This window comes from Mizuhopecten yessoensis, unplaced genomic scaffold (assembly GCF_002113885.1).
Source record: "Mizuhopecten yessoensis strain PY_sf001 unplaced genomic scaffold, ASM211388v2 scaffold419, whole genome shotgun sequence".
NCBI classification, from domain to species: domain Eukaryota; kingdom Metazoa; phylum Mollusca; class Bivalvia; order Pectinida; family Pectinidae; genus Mizuhopecten; species Mizuhopecten yessoensis.
This window is the reverse complement of record NW_018403537.1, coordinates 969,212-987,509: the sequence shown is the minus strand read 5'-3', so window position 1 is coordinate 987,509 and position 18,298 is coordinate 969,212. Positions and strand designations below refer to the sequence as shown.

Genomic DNA, 18,298 nt, shown 5'->3' with positions numbered 1-18,298 from the left:
TTTGCACACACCTAGATATATGAACAATATTTAGGAATCAGAAGAAAAAAGTGCAAAAATCTTATAACGAATTCGCGGGCGCGCAAAAACCTCCGAGGACACTCATTCTTCCCAAATATGCATTTTTATCGACGTATTTCGGTACTTTGTACTGTTACGATCGACCTTAAATTTTGCACACACCTAGATATATGAACAATATTTAGGAATCAGAAGAAAAAAGTGAAATAAATCTTATAACGAACTCGCGGGCGCGCAAAAACCTCGGAGGACACTCGGAGGACACTCATTACCCGGAGGACACTCATTAGGGTGACCGCATGTAGGGCGCTGCCATATTTGTTTTTCCCAGTCAGACCACGAGGAGCCCCAAGTAGTCGATAAATCTATATACAATAAGAGAAGGTGAAACTAATGGATAAAGACATTAAATCTCTGTGAGAAGACAGAACAGGCGTCATTGATGCAAAAATTAAATTGTGAATACACTTTTTTTGCAATCATCAACGATACAAAAAATCTACATACGGGAGACCGGGGCAAGTTTGGCTACCCCTGAAATTTTGGGTTTTGAGCTTATATTTACAACTTTAAGGATCTTAGAACTTTAGTTGGCTGGGCACTCACACGAAAAAAATAGGGAGGAAAACTCTAATGTAAAATTTCTCAACAGGAAAAAAATACTTTTGGACGGTAGAAAAAAATCATGATGTCGCTTCTAGATATGCGAACTTTCTGTAAACGGAATTGTTACTTTTTTACGGTCAAATGTGTAACACACTGACAGCTTTAAATGATATACATAAAAGCCAAGCCAAGCACTCATTACCATATTGCTGTACGATAATCATTTATTGAAATATCAATTTGGGCATGGATAGGTTCGGCCAATGATATCGTGGCAAGTTCGGCCCATGTAACACATAACACGTCGTAAAATTGGCGGTAAAATTTGAAGTTGCATGCTTTATGACATCATAATTAAGCTGATTACACTGGGGGCCAAACTTACCCGAATGCCTGTCCGAACTCTCCCATGGCGGGCCTCGCTCGACCATCCGATCTTCCGACAGGGAAAATTAAATAATGTTCAAAAACGAACGTGCTGCCATACTTCCCAGAATGGACTTTAATAAAAATGAGCCGATCTTGCCCCGATCCCCCTATTGTTAATGTCGGTGTTCATCTCATTAAAGCTTATGTTTTATTGCTATTCCTCGGCTAGCCGACTTTAAATAACGTTTATCTTATCTCATTCTGAATGCGGTATTGTGAATCAGTAGATATCAGAGATCAACAAAAGCTACGCTCTTTTAAGGCTTAACCTTTTCATATTATGGTACTTTTGTAATGCAAATGTGTTCGCATTATTCTATTTAAGTTATCTTCAAATTGGAGGAAGTAAAGCGAATAATAATCCATTCGTCGAACAAGTAGACACACCCATGTGCAAAGTCGCGTGCTATTTACCAGGCTATAGAGGCACAGACTGCGGTACATACTGTGTTTGAGTAAAGGATTAACGGCAGTATCGTCAAGTACCTGCACCGTAACTCGGTTATAAGTGCATTCTAATTTTGTGTAAATATTTATTATTTCCAGACGATGTTTTGACATGTTACTCACAGGTAAGAGTTATAGGTAATTAGCATATCTACGTATTCACAGATAAGATACATAGGGGTGTAAAATATTTGAAAACTGCATGTTACTGTCTGTAAGCTAGAAGTTACGTTGAATGTGATTGAAACAGACTTGAAGGTATTGTTTCTTAATCGGAAAAAGTAAAACACTGTTTTTTGGGTTTTTTTTCGCCGAATGATGTTTTACACCTTTTTATTTACATATTTAGATGGTATATATACTTGAAATACGTTAATTCTTAGATTCCACCGATAATTACCAAATACATACATCATGGCCCAAGTGTAAACGCAATGATTTTAATCCACTGAGTTAGCTAATGTTTATGCAGGCCTTGCAAGTCTTTGTCAAGGCTCACCTGAAAGCAGTATATGATTACTAGGTCCGACCTTATTTAATAAACAACTTTGGTCCGACCGGTTCAACCGCTTAAACGAAAACGGCCCTAGGCCTCCGTATATTGGTCGATATTGGCCCTATCGGCCGCCCTAGTTCCATTTGTCCCGAAGGATAATAAAAACCTTATCAGTCGATCTGCAATCAAAAGTTCGGACACCGTCTGGACAGTTTGTCCTCCGGGCAAAAAAAGTGAATACTTGGCCGTAATCATAACTGTACCACCTGTTTACCTCTTGCTATTAGCTAAGGCATAATTGCATAACAGGAATCTCAAGATGTCAAAGTATAGTTAGCTTTATCATTCTACTTATGTGTTAGGAATTGTCGTTTTTCAGCCGCAAATATATGAAGAAATACTTGGTATATGACTTACCATAACACAAACCTTCATGCATACTTGTCATGTACCTATTTAAACGCTTACATTCTGGCCACCCTTTCTATTCACAAGGTACCCAGCCAGACTTAATATGCAACCAATTGGGTGTGGCGTTAACCTGATACTATTACCGATGGGCCACCAACCAGCTTTGACATCGAGACATTCTTATAATTCAGTTGTATACGGTCTTTACTGGTTGCACATGTACAGTACTTGGGCTATATCAAATTTAAATTTAAATAATCACACATTTTTATTAACAATATTTGTCTTTCAAAATTACTCAGGGACGTATAGTGTCCCTGAACTACTTTATCTTCCATTTAAATGACATTCAATATCATGTGTATGTGCATGAGTGTAGGTGTGATGGAGGCGATGTGTTTGTGTATTTACGTTCTTGTGATAGCCCGGGTCTGACGCGGACTTTACAGTGCTACGTTGAGCAGGGAATAACCACTACCGGGACATTGGTACAACCAACTGCCTTCCTTATCTGGGCGAAAGTTCAATATTAAAGCTAAATGTGAGACATTGCAAAACAAGGCACTAACAATCTAAACCAAGTTAAAAGCATCCTAAATATTGCAATGTAATCGGTTTTGTAGGTGCTAGCAATGACACGTTAGAAGACGACTGTCTGAGCTCCACCTCTCAACAACTCGTAGTGTTTACTGTAATATTGGTCCTATACCGCCGATAAACGGCTCATTCAAATTTTGTGTAATCATCTAAAGAATAATACAGGTCCATTTACATTTGCCAACTGAGCTATAGGCCAGTAATATTTACAAAGTATGTAGATAATCTGTGACGTCATTTTTGTCTCGTCCACACACATTCATGTTAGTGTGTACATACCAAAGCTTTAAGGTAGGCGTAGCATTTGCTTGCAGAGCGATAACACTTACCTGGACAGTTTACTCCGCTGTCTCACTTGATGTCACATGCACATATCAAACATTTGTGGACTACGTTCGTCAGGTTACTGATAACAGGATTTGACCTACGTTCATTTATGACGCGGGTACCCTATATTGAAAAAACCTGAACGGATTTAGCTAACAATACATCTACAGTAAATGCAACAAATTTGGGAATCAAAATTATACCTCTGAATATACCAGAAGACACCTTTCTAACAGTGACGTCAGATGTAAAAGGTAAGATGCGGAAACAATTGCCATAATCATTATAGTGGGCGAGGCTCTAATTTAGATATCTAAATCATTTATATACACTAACGTTACAGATAGGTTACGGTAGGGTTGACATGTATGTATTTAGACAATACTATCCATGACCTTTGGATATCCAAACAGATATTTGATTAGGTCATTTTCAATTCAAGTGAAGCAAGGGACTACATGTACTTACAAAGTGGATAAAAAACACGTGTTAATTATGAACTGTGAAACTAATACATGGATGCAAAGAATGTCTAATGACAGAGACTTTACACGATTTTTATTGCTGACTGTCTAAAACCTCATAATTTATGGAAATTAGCCATGCGTCAACCAAATCATGACAATATCGGATATATAATGAAATTGATTGTATCGATACGTGTAAGTAACGTACAACTTTTATGTCATCATTGTGGCTATTTCTACACAGATTTTGTATCTCAAGTGATTCTGCATTGTTCTGTAACAGAAAATCTTCGTGACAATTTATGGTGTAAACCATCAGACGAAAAAGTTACCAAGTACATGTATGACAAATTACATCCTGATAAGGCTGTCAACACATACAATAAAATGTTATCGCACGGAATGTCTGTTATCTTACTCATTTAAATTGAAATCAACTATTCAATATCCTTTACCGAATTTTATAAATGTTTTAAGTTAAAAAGGAAGTCATTATGGATTATTTTTCTAATGCTTACATTTCTAATGTATTTTATCTGCTTCAACTTCTCAAATGAAACTCCAAATCAGTGGAAAACGCAGACGGAGTCCGGTAGGGGACAATGGGACAAAAGGGGACAATCAATTTCATTACATCGAAGGATAAATAGGCTACCTTTTTATAAAGCCTTTTTGAGAAATAATCTGGACATCTATCTAAACAAGGGAAATGACGAAAATATACAGATGTCCTTAATTCCTTTTGGAGACCCTGTCAAGGCCCCAATACTCACAAAATTGCAACTAACCCTTTTTTTCATCAGGAGTGATTAATGAACTTCACGACTTGTTTTGGCGTTGTAATTAGGGCTTTACTATTCGGGGACAGTTCTGGTCATAGTGTCCGATAACAACATACCGATGCTCTGGTGGTACAGTTTTTATGTCTATTTGTAACGTAGGTGGTACAAAAAGAAATATAAAAAGTGTAACGCGGTACAATAAGGATAGAAGCTTTCATATATCTTTGTACCGGGCAAAAGTGTACCACGGTACAGAAAGATATGAAAATTCAAATAATTTTGTCGGCTGACATCGGCTGTTGTACATGTGAAAGTAAAGAGTTTTTTGTAAAGTTATTTACAATCTTTATGTACCACGCATGGTACTAAATTATTTGAATATTCATATCTTTGTGTACCATGGTACACTTTTATATGGTACACAAAGATTTGAATTTTCATATCTTTGTGTACCATATTAAAGTGTACCGTGGTACAAAAAGATATAAAAATCCATATCTTTTTGTCAGGCTCTTGTCGGCCATCGTAGAAAACCGATAAAACAAACTACTGATAAGAACTCATATATGTTTATCCTTTAATAAACAGAGGTAGGGAAAGTAGATTTCTTTCATTTACATGTGTGTAAGATTAATATAATCTTCAATGGGTTTGTTCCGTGGAAAGGGATATTTCAACCCGAGTGTAAGAGTTTCGAAAGCCTCATGCTGGCCACGGAAACAATACAATGACGTCACGTCGACAATTCATTATCATGACGTTATAGCGCGTGTCAGTTGTCTTTCCCTACCCCATGTGAGATTAATAGAATCTTTCCCCCCCTTGGGGGTGAGACAGGGTAATCTTCCCCCGAGGGTTGAGTTCACCCTGTCTCACTCCCAAGGGGTTGAATGATTATTTTTCTCTTACCCTGTTTACCCTTGTATTTATATAGACGTTACATCAATGCAAGACAATGTTGATGTGATGCGGCTGAATTGTCGACCTGACGTCATTGTATTGTTGCCGTGACGTCATGGTATTGTTGCTATGACGTCATCCTGTGAAGTATGTGTGAAAAGTTATCCAGGGTAAGCAAGGAATGTAAGAAACTTTTATCTTACACCCCATTTCACGTGACGTGGCGTCACGAATTTGGAAATATCCTATGCCGCAATGCAAAAAAAGGCGAACAGATGAAATTTACAAGAGGTTCAAGGGCCTTACCTGAGTTATATTATTGGTACTCACTGGTAGCTCAATTTCATTGTTGAGATGTGATGTGGATATCAACATGTAAACAAAGTGAAATATAATACTTGTCATGTCACCAAAGGATAAGAACTTGAAAAAATATATTCAAATACATTAATTTGCTATTCAGATATATATGAATATCTATTGTTATTTAGCCCATTTTCCTCTTTGGTCAACCCCTGGAAAAGGTCAGTGCCCACTTGTATAAAACATCTCAACTCTTGAGATTTCCTTAAGTCTAAGATTTCCCATAGACAATACATTGCTTGATTTTCCTTAACTTTAAGATGTTTTATAGAAGTGGGCCCAGGATCTTAGTTTCCGATACTATTTGATTTCAATTTCATTACAACTATTCCAACCAAGTTTGAATTAGGTCTTGCTGAAAATGGACAAGATATGGTTAGAAGTGTTATTTCCCTATATAAACTATAGTCAATGTCACCAACTCCCAAAGGGAGAGCAGATGACCTGACCTGGGAGATAATGAAATTTACAATTTAGATAATGCACCTAAGGACATTTCTGAGGAGTGTTTATTTGTAAAACATCTGAATCTGATGAAGAAGATTGTTAAACTTTTAACCATTTTCCGATCCTCCAGCTCATGGGGATGGGGCAGGATCTTATTGTTTCATACCATCTAATTGGCATCTGGCATTATAATCATTTCAAACAAGTTTGAATAATTTCCTGCTGAAAATGGACAAAATATACCAAAAAGTGTTATTTCCCTATATAAACTAAAGTCAAATTTACCCCTTCCCCAAGCGAGAATGGATGGCCCGGGGGTAATGCAATTTGAAAAAAAAGATAAAGCCCCTGATGGAATTTTCATCCATGCACAGAAATTGATTGTAGTAGTAGTACCTCTGAGTCTGGAGAAGAAGACTTTTGAAATATTGGTATATTTTCCCTTTGGGACCCCACCCTAGCCCCTGGGGAAGGGGCATGAATCCCCATGTTACAATGTAATACCCTCTTCCACCAAAGATGATTCTGAGAAAGTTTTAATAATTTCCTGCTAAAAATATACAAAATATACCCAAAAGTGTTATTTCCATATATAAACTATAGTAAACTTTACTCCCTCCCCTAGGGAGAACGGATGACCCGGGATGACTGAAATTTACAATACAAATAAAGCCCGTGATGATCTTCCAATCCATGCAGTGGAATTGACTCTATACCTCGGAGTCTGGAGAAGAAGATTATTGAAATATTGGTTACTTTTCCCTTTCGGGCCCCACCCCGGCCCCTGGGGTTAGTACAGGAATCCCGATTTTACAATTTGATACCATCTTCTTCCAAGGATGATTCCAACCAAATAAGAATAAATTCCTGTTAAAATTGACAAAATTTACCAAAAAGTGTTATTTCCCAATATAAATTTTAGTAAACTTTACCCCCTCCGCGAGGAAGAATGGATGACCTGGGGGTACTAAAATTTACAATTTAAATAAAGCCCCTGATGATCTTTCCATCCATGCATTAACTGCTGTTATTATATATTTATATATAAACCATTATAAAGCCAAACTTATATATATAAATAGTAGGACAGACGTAGACACAGATGTGTACGAGACGTATAGTTTGGTTTGATTTTGTATTTTTTTAATTCAACGTCCTGTTCCTATCGAAAAGCTAAGGTTGGTTGTAAAAGTTTTGAAGTCCTTTCAACAGCAAAAGCCAAGATCTTTTAAGGACATGCTATCATGTGTAATGTAAGTGTGTTTTCTGTATTTGTGCTGGAGGCGAAGAATGTTGGTGTATTTTCTCTTCCTTGCGATAGCGCGGATCTGATGTACAAGAAGTAGGATATATATAAACGAATAAAACCCATGATAGCATATATCTTTAAGTGCTGGTTTCGAAGTGGAATCATTCTTACCTGTTTTCAAAACAAAGACCCATTAGGTTCAATAACATTTAGATTAATAGACAATGTTTTATTATTACCTCCTGGTGAGGATGATTCCTGATTAAAATCAGTCGACCTATTTACTCTGCATATCAGCAAAACAAGGACACTATGTTTCAAGTTTTTGCAATACAGCATATATAATATGTAATGCGCACACCTGTCGCATATTTGTTTCCAGTGAATTAACGGACAAGGTAGGCAGTGTTTGTTAAACAGTCATACGATCTCTTTTTTTTCTTATGTCCTGGCTCTATGCAAAGATGTAAACCCCAAACATATAATTCGTCTTTATGACGTCGAAGTAGATTGCACAAACTATCGAGAATCGTGCATGCCACGAGTTATTTTTGTACAGACGTTTATACGGAGAAGTGCCATTTCAAGATCTATGTAATGGGTTAGTTCATTACTCGCAAGTATTGTTCGATGATCTATGTGAAATTGATTTTATTTTATTTGTTTGGCGTCCTTCTAACAGCTTAGGTCATTTCAGGACGTGCTTCTATGTGTAGGATGTATGCTTGCATGTGTTTGCATGCTTGCGAAAGCGCGGATGTGGTGCCGACTTTACAGTGCTACCGCTCCAAAATGCCATACCAAAGGCACCTAGAATACTATTCCACTCGGTCAAATTATACTGACAACGGCGCTACCAGTAGGTGAGTTAGTCACAAGTATACTATGTCACGTCATCACTCGTCTATTGAAGGTTTAATGTTTCGGTGAACAAGGGGTCATAGCGGCCATTTTGAATATCCAAGATTTATAAATCGCCCTTTAAAACAGAGCTGTAGACATGTAGATTACAAGATATTGTCTAGCATTAAGATTGGTTTGGTTTTATACTGCTTAACAGCTGAGGTCGTTTGAGGATGTGCATCATTGTGTGTTGTGTAAGCTTGCGTGTGTACCTTTGTGTGCTGAAGACAGGGTATGTTGGTGTAGTTGTCTCCTTGTGATAGCGCGGATCAGATACCTAATTAATGGTGCTATCTCCTTGAAATACCATGACGAAAGTACCAAGCACAACATTTCGCCCGGTCAAATTATACTGACAAGGGTTGAACCAGGTGTTGCCATTACCCCAAATGCTGAACGTTCAGCAAGGAATAAAAACTACCATTTTGAGGACTTCGGTATGTCACGGCCTGGGGACAGAACCAATTACCTCCCTCACCTGGGCGAACGGTCAACATTAAAATTAAAAGTGGGGTGTTGCCAAGCAAGGCGCAAAAAAATAAGGTATTATAAGTAGAAAGAAATTGAAAAATCCCAAATATTGCAATGGGTGCATGGGAGCTTCATTTTGGTCGATTTTGAGTCCCCTAATAGAGGGTACAAAAGCAAATCCCGATTAGGAAGCACACATTACTATATACTAAAATGGCTCGAATAATCCCGAGTTATAAACTTTTCCGAACGAAACTCTAGTGTTCCGAAGAGCCATTGGGAACTTAGACTCTGTGAAGTTGCTGGGTTTGATAATTCAAATGACCATTGGTTTTTGTTGGCCAAAAAGTAAAAGGGTCAGAAATAGTTCTTATTGGTGAGAATCACTGTCATTTGTTAATCTGTTGCACGTCATTTTCAACATGAATGAGACAAATGAAAGTAGTTTGCTGAGGATTTATATGGTGAGGGTCCCGTAATGCAGCTGTAATGATGCCAAACTCGGTAAGAGCGCAGAATTATTGTCATAATCAGTCACCACATATTCAAATATAAAGTGAGATTTTAAAATTCATCTTGATTTATCTTGTTTTTCGTACATAGCCTCGTTGAAGAATTCTAGTTTGGTTTGATTTGGGANTGAGGTAAAAATTCAACATTTATCATTCACATCACTTGTTGTAAGCAAATTTTATTGATTTCTGCTAATTATCCTGTGTTATAAATTCCTGGTTTAAAGTTTGTGCTCATGTATTTTGTGAGTTAACAGGTAAGGTATATGTACAACTGTTCAGTGTTCCTCCAAACCAATCAAATTAGTTAACCTCTACTCACCCACCCCAAGTAGTTGGTTTAGATTGTGTCCAATTTTTCAAAGACTCTTTATGTTAATTGAGACCTGGTGGTAAAGAATCTTGCAAACTACCAGATATAATCAAATCTTAAATACATGAAGAATATTTGTAATGAAATACAATTTATTATACCCAGAACATTAACTGCTTGTTTTTACATTTGATCTAACTTGACCACTCTAGGTTGATTTTAAGTCCAAGACACTTCTTTTGTAGTTTCAGTGGTTTTGCTTTTGCTTTTGTATTGTGTCAAGGCCCATCGACAATGCAAGTCATAATAAGGAGGCAATTACACCAACATATCCTGCCTCTGTCACACATACACATGCACTCTTACACAACACACATGGAGGCACGTCCTTAAGTGACTTTAGCTGTTGATAGGCCGTCTAACCATATGCTTTGTTTGTTTGTTTGTTTGTGTTTAACGGCCCATCGACGGCTGAGGTCATTTTGGGCCATGGTGATTTTTTTTGATTTTTTTTTAAACAAACATGTGAGTAGCGAAGATCAGATAAACATGTTTAATTTCAAAACGAGATAACGAATATATGATATGGAATATGTGATATATATAATGTCAAAAAGGGTAAGGTGGGTTAAAAGACGTCAGAGTCTATAGAATAGACCGATGTCTTTCAACTAGTTAAATAATGCCCTCGAGTCCACGGAACTGAAAAGAGTTCTAACCCTATACAACCACCCAACAACTTATATATACTGCATAAACAAAACAAAATGCAAACAGATAAAATAACGCTCAGTGATAAAACAAACGACAACGCACCTGCTAATATGATAAAGAGAGTTATGTTAAATTACACGTAAGATGTTAAACAGAATAAAAACAAAACCCAAATTACACGTAGCCGCTGTGTCATGGCCGCGTGGAGAAAACTAAGAAAGGGAAATACAGTGGACGAAGACAGTGCAGAAATTATCTTTAATTTTTTTTGTAATCAACTCTACTTAATTCCATATTTGGCATGCTACAGCATAGTCACTAAGTCTCACGTCAGAAAGCCATACAGTGGTAGCCCGCTATTTATAGATTGAGATAGTATATATCTACATAGTGTACACATGTATGAAACGTTGTCAGAATCCCTACCGAGGAGTTTCGCCTGCCAATCTTATTTATTCAGTGTTGATAATAATACTTGTTCTCCTTGATGCATTATTTATGACAAAACAGTAATACGTTATTCCACGCAGTACTTACATTGTGGAATACCTGCCATGTCAGTTATGGTTTCTGTATATAAGTTGTATACTACAATTTTAAAACAGAATGTGTAGACTAAGTACATAACCTTTTGTGGCAAAATAGGCTTATTCTAGTACTAAGTCATGGTTTCCGTATACTATTTCGTTATGAGTGCATGTCTACATTAAAAAAAAAATAATCCTACATGAAATAAACAGTACTACAGTGTAATAAGTGTATATATTTACATTTGGTGTGGCAAAGCCCTTCTATATTGCTACTAAAGTACTGCCAAAAGCAGCTTCATCTTATGATACTATAACTGAAGTTGGTCTTTGCACCTCCGAGCGACTTAACAGTGTCACTACCGAACTTATCGGTATCTTCTGCTTTGATCCCTTACACCAGCTGCCTGTCTCAAGTGTCTGTGAGATCAACAAACAATTTAACGCCTGGATTTTTCACCAATTCAACCTTCTCCGGTTGCACGATCAACATCAACAACATGCCGGACTGCAAATATAACTCTGGCCTGATTACTGCGGGCTTCCGTTGAGTGCGTGCGCCGGATAAAGGTCGCAATAAAATCGGAAAATGTTTTACGACACTTGATTAGTTACTTACAAAATGTCATTTGTTACTATTTATGAATCGAGAATATGATATATATATATAAATCAAAATCAAATGAATTATTAACGAAAGTTGCGGAGTCTTTTCAATTTTGTATGGGAAATAGCGCATGACGTCAGCTGTTATCTTTGTGCCGTTCTAGATACTGACCTGACCTGACGGTAATAAGCGGGAAATTTGAAATTTGGAAAAGACATATTTTGTTTTGGCGAATTCTTATTATGGAAATATAAATATAAGCAATAAACTGCATAGATGTGGCAGACCAACTGGTATAACTACCACATGTGTCACAGACAAACTTATCATGGTGCGCGCTAGCGCACCATTCAGTTTGTCTGTGACACATGTGGCAGTTATACCAGTTGGTCTGCCACATCTATGCAGTTCATTGCTTAAATATTACGAGGCAATAACTGCAAACGAACAATACGTACATATTATATTTAATAGATGTACCTTATGAATGTTTGGTTGTTCATATGAGGACGAGTAGTTAAGGACACACCGCCTGAAACAGAAAGTAGATAGAAGATACACATGCAGTGGGGTACATATACAGTTTTCTTATATCTCCAAACTATTTATTCGTGTAACATCCAAAATTGAAACCAACAATTTTTCCTCTGCATTTACAATCATTCATTTCCCGTTCAATAGCGTCTGTAAACTGTTAACGGAAGATGAGGTGATATATCCCCCTTCCGGTTTGAAAAGGGTTATATTACGGAATATGGCACGTTGAGAACCTCATGTACACCTATATACGTCTACAAGTAAACATTCTCAAAAACAAACTGTTGACATTTCATCTCCGGAGCATTGTAAGAACGGGGTTATGTGTAATGTAAGAATTGTCGATTGTCGGTTAGAGTTGATCGGTGACCTGACAGATTTTAAAACAAATACATCAGGAACTTTCCTGTGTTAATTGTATTTGTAACATACACAGTCGGATTCGTGTGGAAATTCTTTATGTCCTTTCATGGTTGACAAGATCCAAGAATTGTACCCGTTACGTGTTTTTTTTTGTTACACTATATCTACGCGTACTTGAACAAACGACGTTATGATCACATTGAAACGCACGTTTCTATTAAGGTCGTTTCAAAACAACTACGGTACGTGATGTCTATGCACATTGCTCTAACATAAAGAGATTAGCATTTAAATCTGGCAACATACTTGCATGTAAAAGCAGAAAAGATGCAACTTTTACTAGAAATTGTATATATTCATATCAATTCCTAAATATCAACCTCGATGTTTATCGAACTGTAAAAAATTGCGCTTGCTATAACCGCATAGTTTTTCATCGTGCACTCAACCCACATTGTGTTGCGATTTGCAATTTGACACCTTTTTCAAGTTTATTTGACAGAGATGTTGGTGACTCTAATATAAAGTAAACAATACATTATTTTTTGTTTCGTATAGCCTTTTCTCTATTTGTTATAGGCGATACATATGCAAGACCACACGAGTTTATTGAGCGGACGAATATATACGTCCACGCAATAAATGAGTGCTTTTTGATGAGTTAGAAAAACACAAGTGTCTGGTCTTGCTTTTATCACATACCTTCCGTATTTGGAAGAGATCGTTACAAAGATTTTATAAACTTTGATATTTTTTGCAAATACCGGGAATTTTTCAGTTCGCCATGACAAGGGGATTCCCATAAAGAGTAGTTACAGCTAGTAGGTAAATACAACATTCCGTATTGCACATGTGCAATACAGAACGTTGTATGTCATGGTCTGAGAATTGCTTGTATTACTATAACAAGATTTAACAGGTATGTGATAAAAATGTAGTAACACTAGTCAAATCATACGCAAACTACTTTTATTATCACCTCCATTTCACAATTTTGCTTATTTATTGTCCGATTATAGTTTGCCTATGTTACCTGTTATATCACTGACTTTTAATACAAGTTATGCGAGGAGAACCCAGTGTACGTGACGTTGGTGAGCCTCAAACTCATTGTCACGATCTGTACTAATGTTCACTTAGAATGTTCATCATACGTTTTAATGATTTGTAAGACATTGACTCATTTAAGCCACCTGGGTTCTGTAAAGGCTGAACAAACTGTCAAGAGGATAGTATTTTAACAGCTCAGAAGTCGGGAGTAGTACATGTATGTGTTTCACTATTTGGCATGGATAATACTCTGAAAGGTTAGTGAAACTTAGAAACATATTCCATCTTTACAACGATACCAAGAATTGTTTACCGAGAACAGGTCGGATCCTTATCTGTTCAGGACACCTGTTTCAGTTTGCTTCTTTGACACGGTCTAAAAACAAACGATTAATGGCCACGTTTGTACGTGCATTCGGTGACTTCGTGTCTTAAAATAGTAGATGTACGCTCATATTCATATGATATATATTACAGGGAAATATAAATACAAGGAAGGAAATGAAAATTCAAACATTAGTCAACCCGTTTTATTGTCATGTGAACGGATGGAATGTCTTGAGTCATCAGATCCGGGCTATCGGAATGAGGCAAACACTCCAATATACTGTAGATACATTTGTTTAGCTAAGCAACTTTTAAACCCAGATACATAAGGCTAACAATATTCTAGTGTTATACCACTGAAATACATGCCGATGGCATCCAGCACAGCAATCCGCCCGGTACATGTAACATTATACTGACAACGGTGTCACTCCCCTAAATGTTGAATGTTAAGCAGGGAGATCTAATGTCATGCATTTGAACAGCCATTTGCAGTCAAACATTTTCTGATTGAATATGCTGATCTCAAACAGAAACGTGACATATCGTCTCTGAACATTATATATTTTTTATACTCAGTTGATCTTTATAATTAAATCTGATAGATATTACAACCAATTTGTTCACTGTTAATGCATTTTAACATTTTAACATTTTTTTGTAGCTTGATATGTAGTCATTTTGGTGAATGTCTATTTTTAGTGTAGCTTTTGGCCCAAAATGACTCGCATTGTTGATAGGCCGTGAAAAAACAAAAACAAAAAATACCTCTTCCAAAATTTGTAATTTAGTATTGGAAATTGTTTATTCCGGCATTCCTGTCTTTGATAAACCATTTTTGAAAAGAAAATCATTCCTTGCGGGACCTTTATGAGAAATGATAAAGAAGATATAGTCAACAGCTGTGTTATGGGTGTTAGAAATACTCCGCTGGGCAAGACCCATATTGTAAACTAGATGAAAATCTAAATATGTTACCCTGTCTAAATAAAATAAAAATATGGACCGGATTCGAACCTTGACTTTAGACTGCTAAAGTATCGCTCTTACCGATTGAGCTAATTGGTGGATGGTAGCATGTTAGCCCAATCGTTATACAGTTAAATCCAAAACGATAGTAAAGGGGAAGCTACCGCATATAGGTAGAAAAACCATGCATTGGGACAAAGACCCTTGACAATCTCTGCTACGGTGATCAGACCATTAACTTTTCTCATTTCTTTGTTTAATATGGATTTCAAGAACCTGTTATTTTTTTTGTCTTATTTCGTTTTTCAGTTTTGTTTGTAATAGTGCATGCCTGTAAAGCTTTCTGAAAATAGGATTTAAGTTTTAATTGATGATGAATGCTTAACGAACCATCAACACAAAAGAGGTTATCAGGTAAAGAGAAAACAAAAGGAAATCAAATACGTGAAAGGTACAAAAAGGTTAAAGACAACCAGCAACTTCAAAAGTACAAGTAGCTATGGTTAGTTATGTTTTCTTGAACAGACCAACAAGCCAAATGTTGGTACCTGAGTGCACTGTATTTTTCAAAGTTTCTTGTAGTTAACACCAGGATATGATAGTTCCAAATGAGATGTAAAAGTTTGACGAAAGAAAAAATATTATTTTTGATTTCAATTTGGCAATACCTCATTTTTGGACTTAATATTAAATGTTCCCCCAAGTGTGCATTTGGTTATCGTTGGTAAACTAAATAGAAAGTTAATCCTTAAATATCATTACCCTGTGGCTCTAAGTTATTGAGAAGAGTCAATTAAATTGGATCCCTATGACCTTGAATGTCATTTTCGTTCGAAAACTGTGTTTGGCTCCATCTAAGGAGGCTACTTGTTAAGTATCGCGATTCCATGCATTTCATTTCTTCAAAAGAGGCCGTTTTGCAGTTTTGCTATATTTGACCCCTGTGACATTGAAAGAAGGTAAGGGTAATTTTCAATCGAAAATCTGATAGGGCTCCATCCGTGACAGTTACCAGCCAAATATTAAAATTATATACCTTTAGATTATTCAGAAGAAGTCATTTGAAGTGTTTGACATATTTGATCCCAGTGATCTTGAAAGTAGGTTGAGGTCATTTTCATTCTCAAACTTTGTCGGGCACCATCCAAAGAAACTACTAGCCCAATATTTAGATTATATACCTCTCATTTCTTCAGAAGAAATCGTTAAAAGTTGTTGATGCTTTTTTGAACCGTGACCATGAAAGCAGGTCAAGCTCATTTTCATTCTCAAACTTTGTCGGGCTCCATCCCTTCGGGCAGTTGAGCTTAAAGATAAGAAATTAAGAAAAGGTTCTTGTTTTGAGCGTGCAAGTTATTCGGTGGAATATCTACAGTATCTTTTTTGATTATTTTTTTATTTGTTCACGCCCGCCATCATCACACTATCAGATAGTTTAGTTGACGATAATAACCTAAAAGAGGATTATCACGGAACAATTAATAATAACTGAATGTCATATAATAATATCAGCTAAAAGTGCACCATGTTGAGATTCTTAATCAAACCAAAACTAATAAATTATTTTTGTTATATATCGTTTTAGGTACTTCAACTGCCACAACTCAAATTCATTATGTCACGAGGAGGACTCAACCTTAAAGCTACTTCCATTCTTGCGCTGCTGATTTTTGCTGGTGTTATTGTGGTCTACCGGATTTCAGCACAAACGGACAAGGAAGTCGACAGAGGTGTACCGGAAGACACGCTTAGTTTAGAGAAAGATCGGGTTGCGTCAGTCCAGTCAACTCCAACAAAGTGTCAGAATAGTGTTGAACTTAAAAACGTATACAGCCGCGATTCCACAAAATGGACGCTTAATGAACACGTTTGCAAAGAATGTCATGATTTCCCTAAAGCGACATTGAAAACGCAGTTTGGAGATACTCCAATATTTATATATCCAAGTGAAAATGACGTTTGGGTTTCAGGAGTTATTAAAAATACAGGTAAATTCGAGGCCGATAAAACTAACGGAATTGCAGCTTTACTGAAAGCCGATTCAAAAATGAATTTAATAGATATTGGTGCTAATATAGGCGTACATACTTTAGCTATAGCGAAAATGGGTAGGAAAGTGATAGCCGTGGAAGCATTAGACAAAAACGTCCAGCATCTTTGTGCATCCGTCGCCGCAGGAAATCTGCAACGTGACGTCACTATCGTACATAATGCAATATCAGATGGACATACGAGGGTCAAACTTGGAATAGACAAGAATAATATGGGAGGCACATACGTGGATGTGGATTCAAAACACATAAAGGAGCTGAAGGAGGGTCGCGCTCAGGGTAGCTATGGGGAGGTGGACACAATTACTATGGACGACCTCATTGATCTTCCGGCTTTTAAAGATTTTTCTAAGGTCATTGTAAAAATGGATATTGAGGGATTTGAACATAAAGCTGTAGCTAAATCTGACAAGTTCTTCAAAGCTGTAGACGTACAAGGTTTCGTGATGGAATGGGAGTTCCACAGGAAGATGGAGTCAGGGGTCGATATATTAAAACGCATGAAAGACTTAAAATTTGAACCGTTTCGTGTCGAAAATCCTACTGCGCGGCTATCGATCGAATCAAGTGATTCATGGCCATACGATGTTCTTTGGCGTCCTGTGAAATGAATGTGATATATATACTTTGAATATGTTCTCATATTTAAGAACAGGGACAAATTGTAGGATCACAAAATGTAGATGTCAACTGCATATGTTTATCTTGCTCAGTTATCTATTTTGTGCTTCACAGAATTCTTGTAGAATATGTTCATACAAATGTCTATAAGAACGCACAAGCGTATACAATCGTCATACAAGCTACCATGCTCTTTTATTCAAGCTGCCGTGCTCTTTTATTCATATTGAATATCAAATGTTTCTTTTTATCGTTTGTTAAAAATCATTCATTCATTATATCCAATATTATACCTGTGAGAACAGTCGATGGAACATGCATGCATTAGATTATGTCATAGTTTGGAAAAACATACCAAATATCTATATCCTACATACACATAATACACTATGCTATCAGCAACAACGGCTTGATATTATTTACTGAAATAACCTTTTGAATATGTGAAAGTGGCTATTGACGAAGACAAAAATACGTTTCCTGGAAAAAAAACCGTGATAATGTTTCGTTATTATACTGACCGTGGTGTCACTACCAGACAAAGTAAACCTGAGAACAGTTGGTTTCAAGTGTTGAACATTTTGGTTTCATCAATGATATGTTTGTATGGGGTTTTTAATGTCCTCGTGTAAAATTAAAATGTAATTTCTTCTTTTGATTAAGGTTTGATTGCTTATGTTTAACGGCCTATCAACAGCTAGTAAAACGCTTATTATTAGATTGTGTCAACTTTTGTCTCTACATTTTGTTATTTTCATAAAATATCAGTCACCATAGCCACTTTCAATACT

At 36.6% G+C, this 18,298-nt stretch overlaps 1 protein-coding gene across 1 annotated transcript; it reads left to right on the top strand.

Moving 5' to 3' along the window:
* The first annotated feature begins 1,558 nt into the window (after positions 1 to 1,558).
* On the top strand, positions 1,559 to 18,070 carry LOC110448225. The gene is made up of 2 exons (XM_021494366.1): positions 1,559 to 1,628; positions 16,421 to 18,070. The coding sequence occupies exon 2, from the start codon at positions 16,451 to 16,453 to the stop codon at positions 17,495 to 17,497; it is 1,047 nt and encodes a 348-aa protein (XP_021350041.1). The 5' UTR covers positions 1,559 to 1,628; positions 16,421 to 16,450; the 3' UTR covers positions 17,498 to 18,070.
* The last annotated feature ends 228 nt before the right edge of the window (positions 18,071 to 18,298 follow it).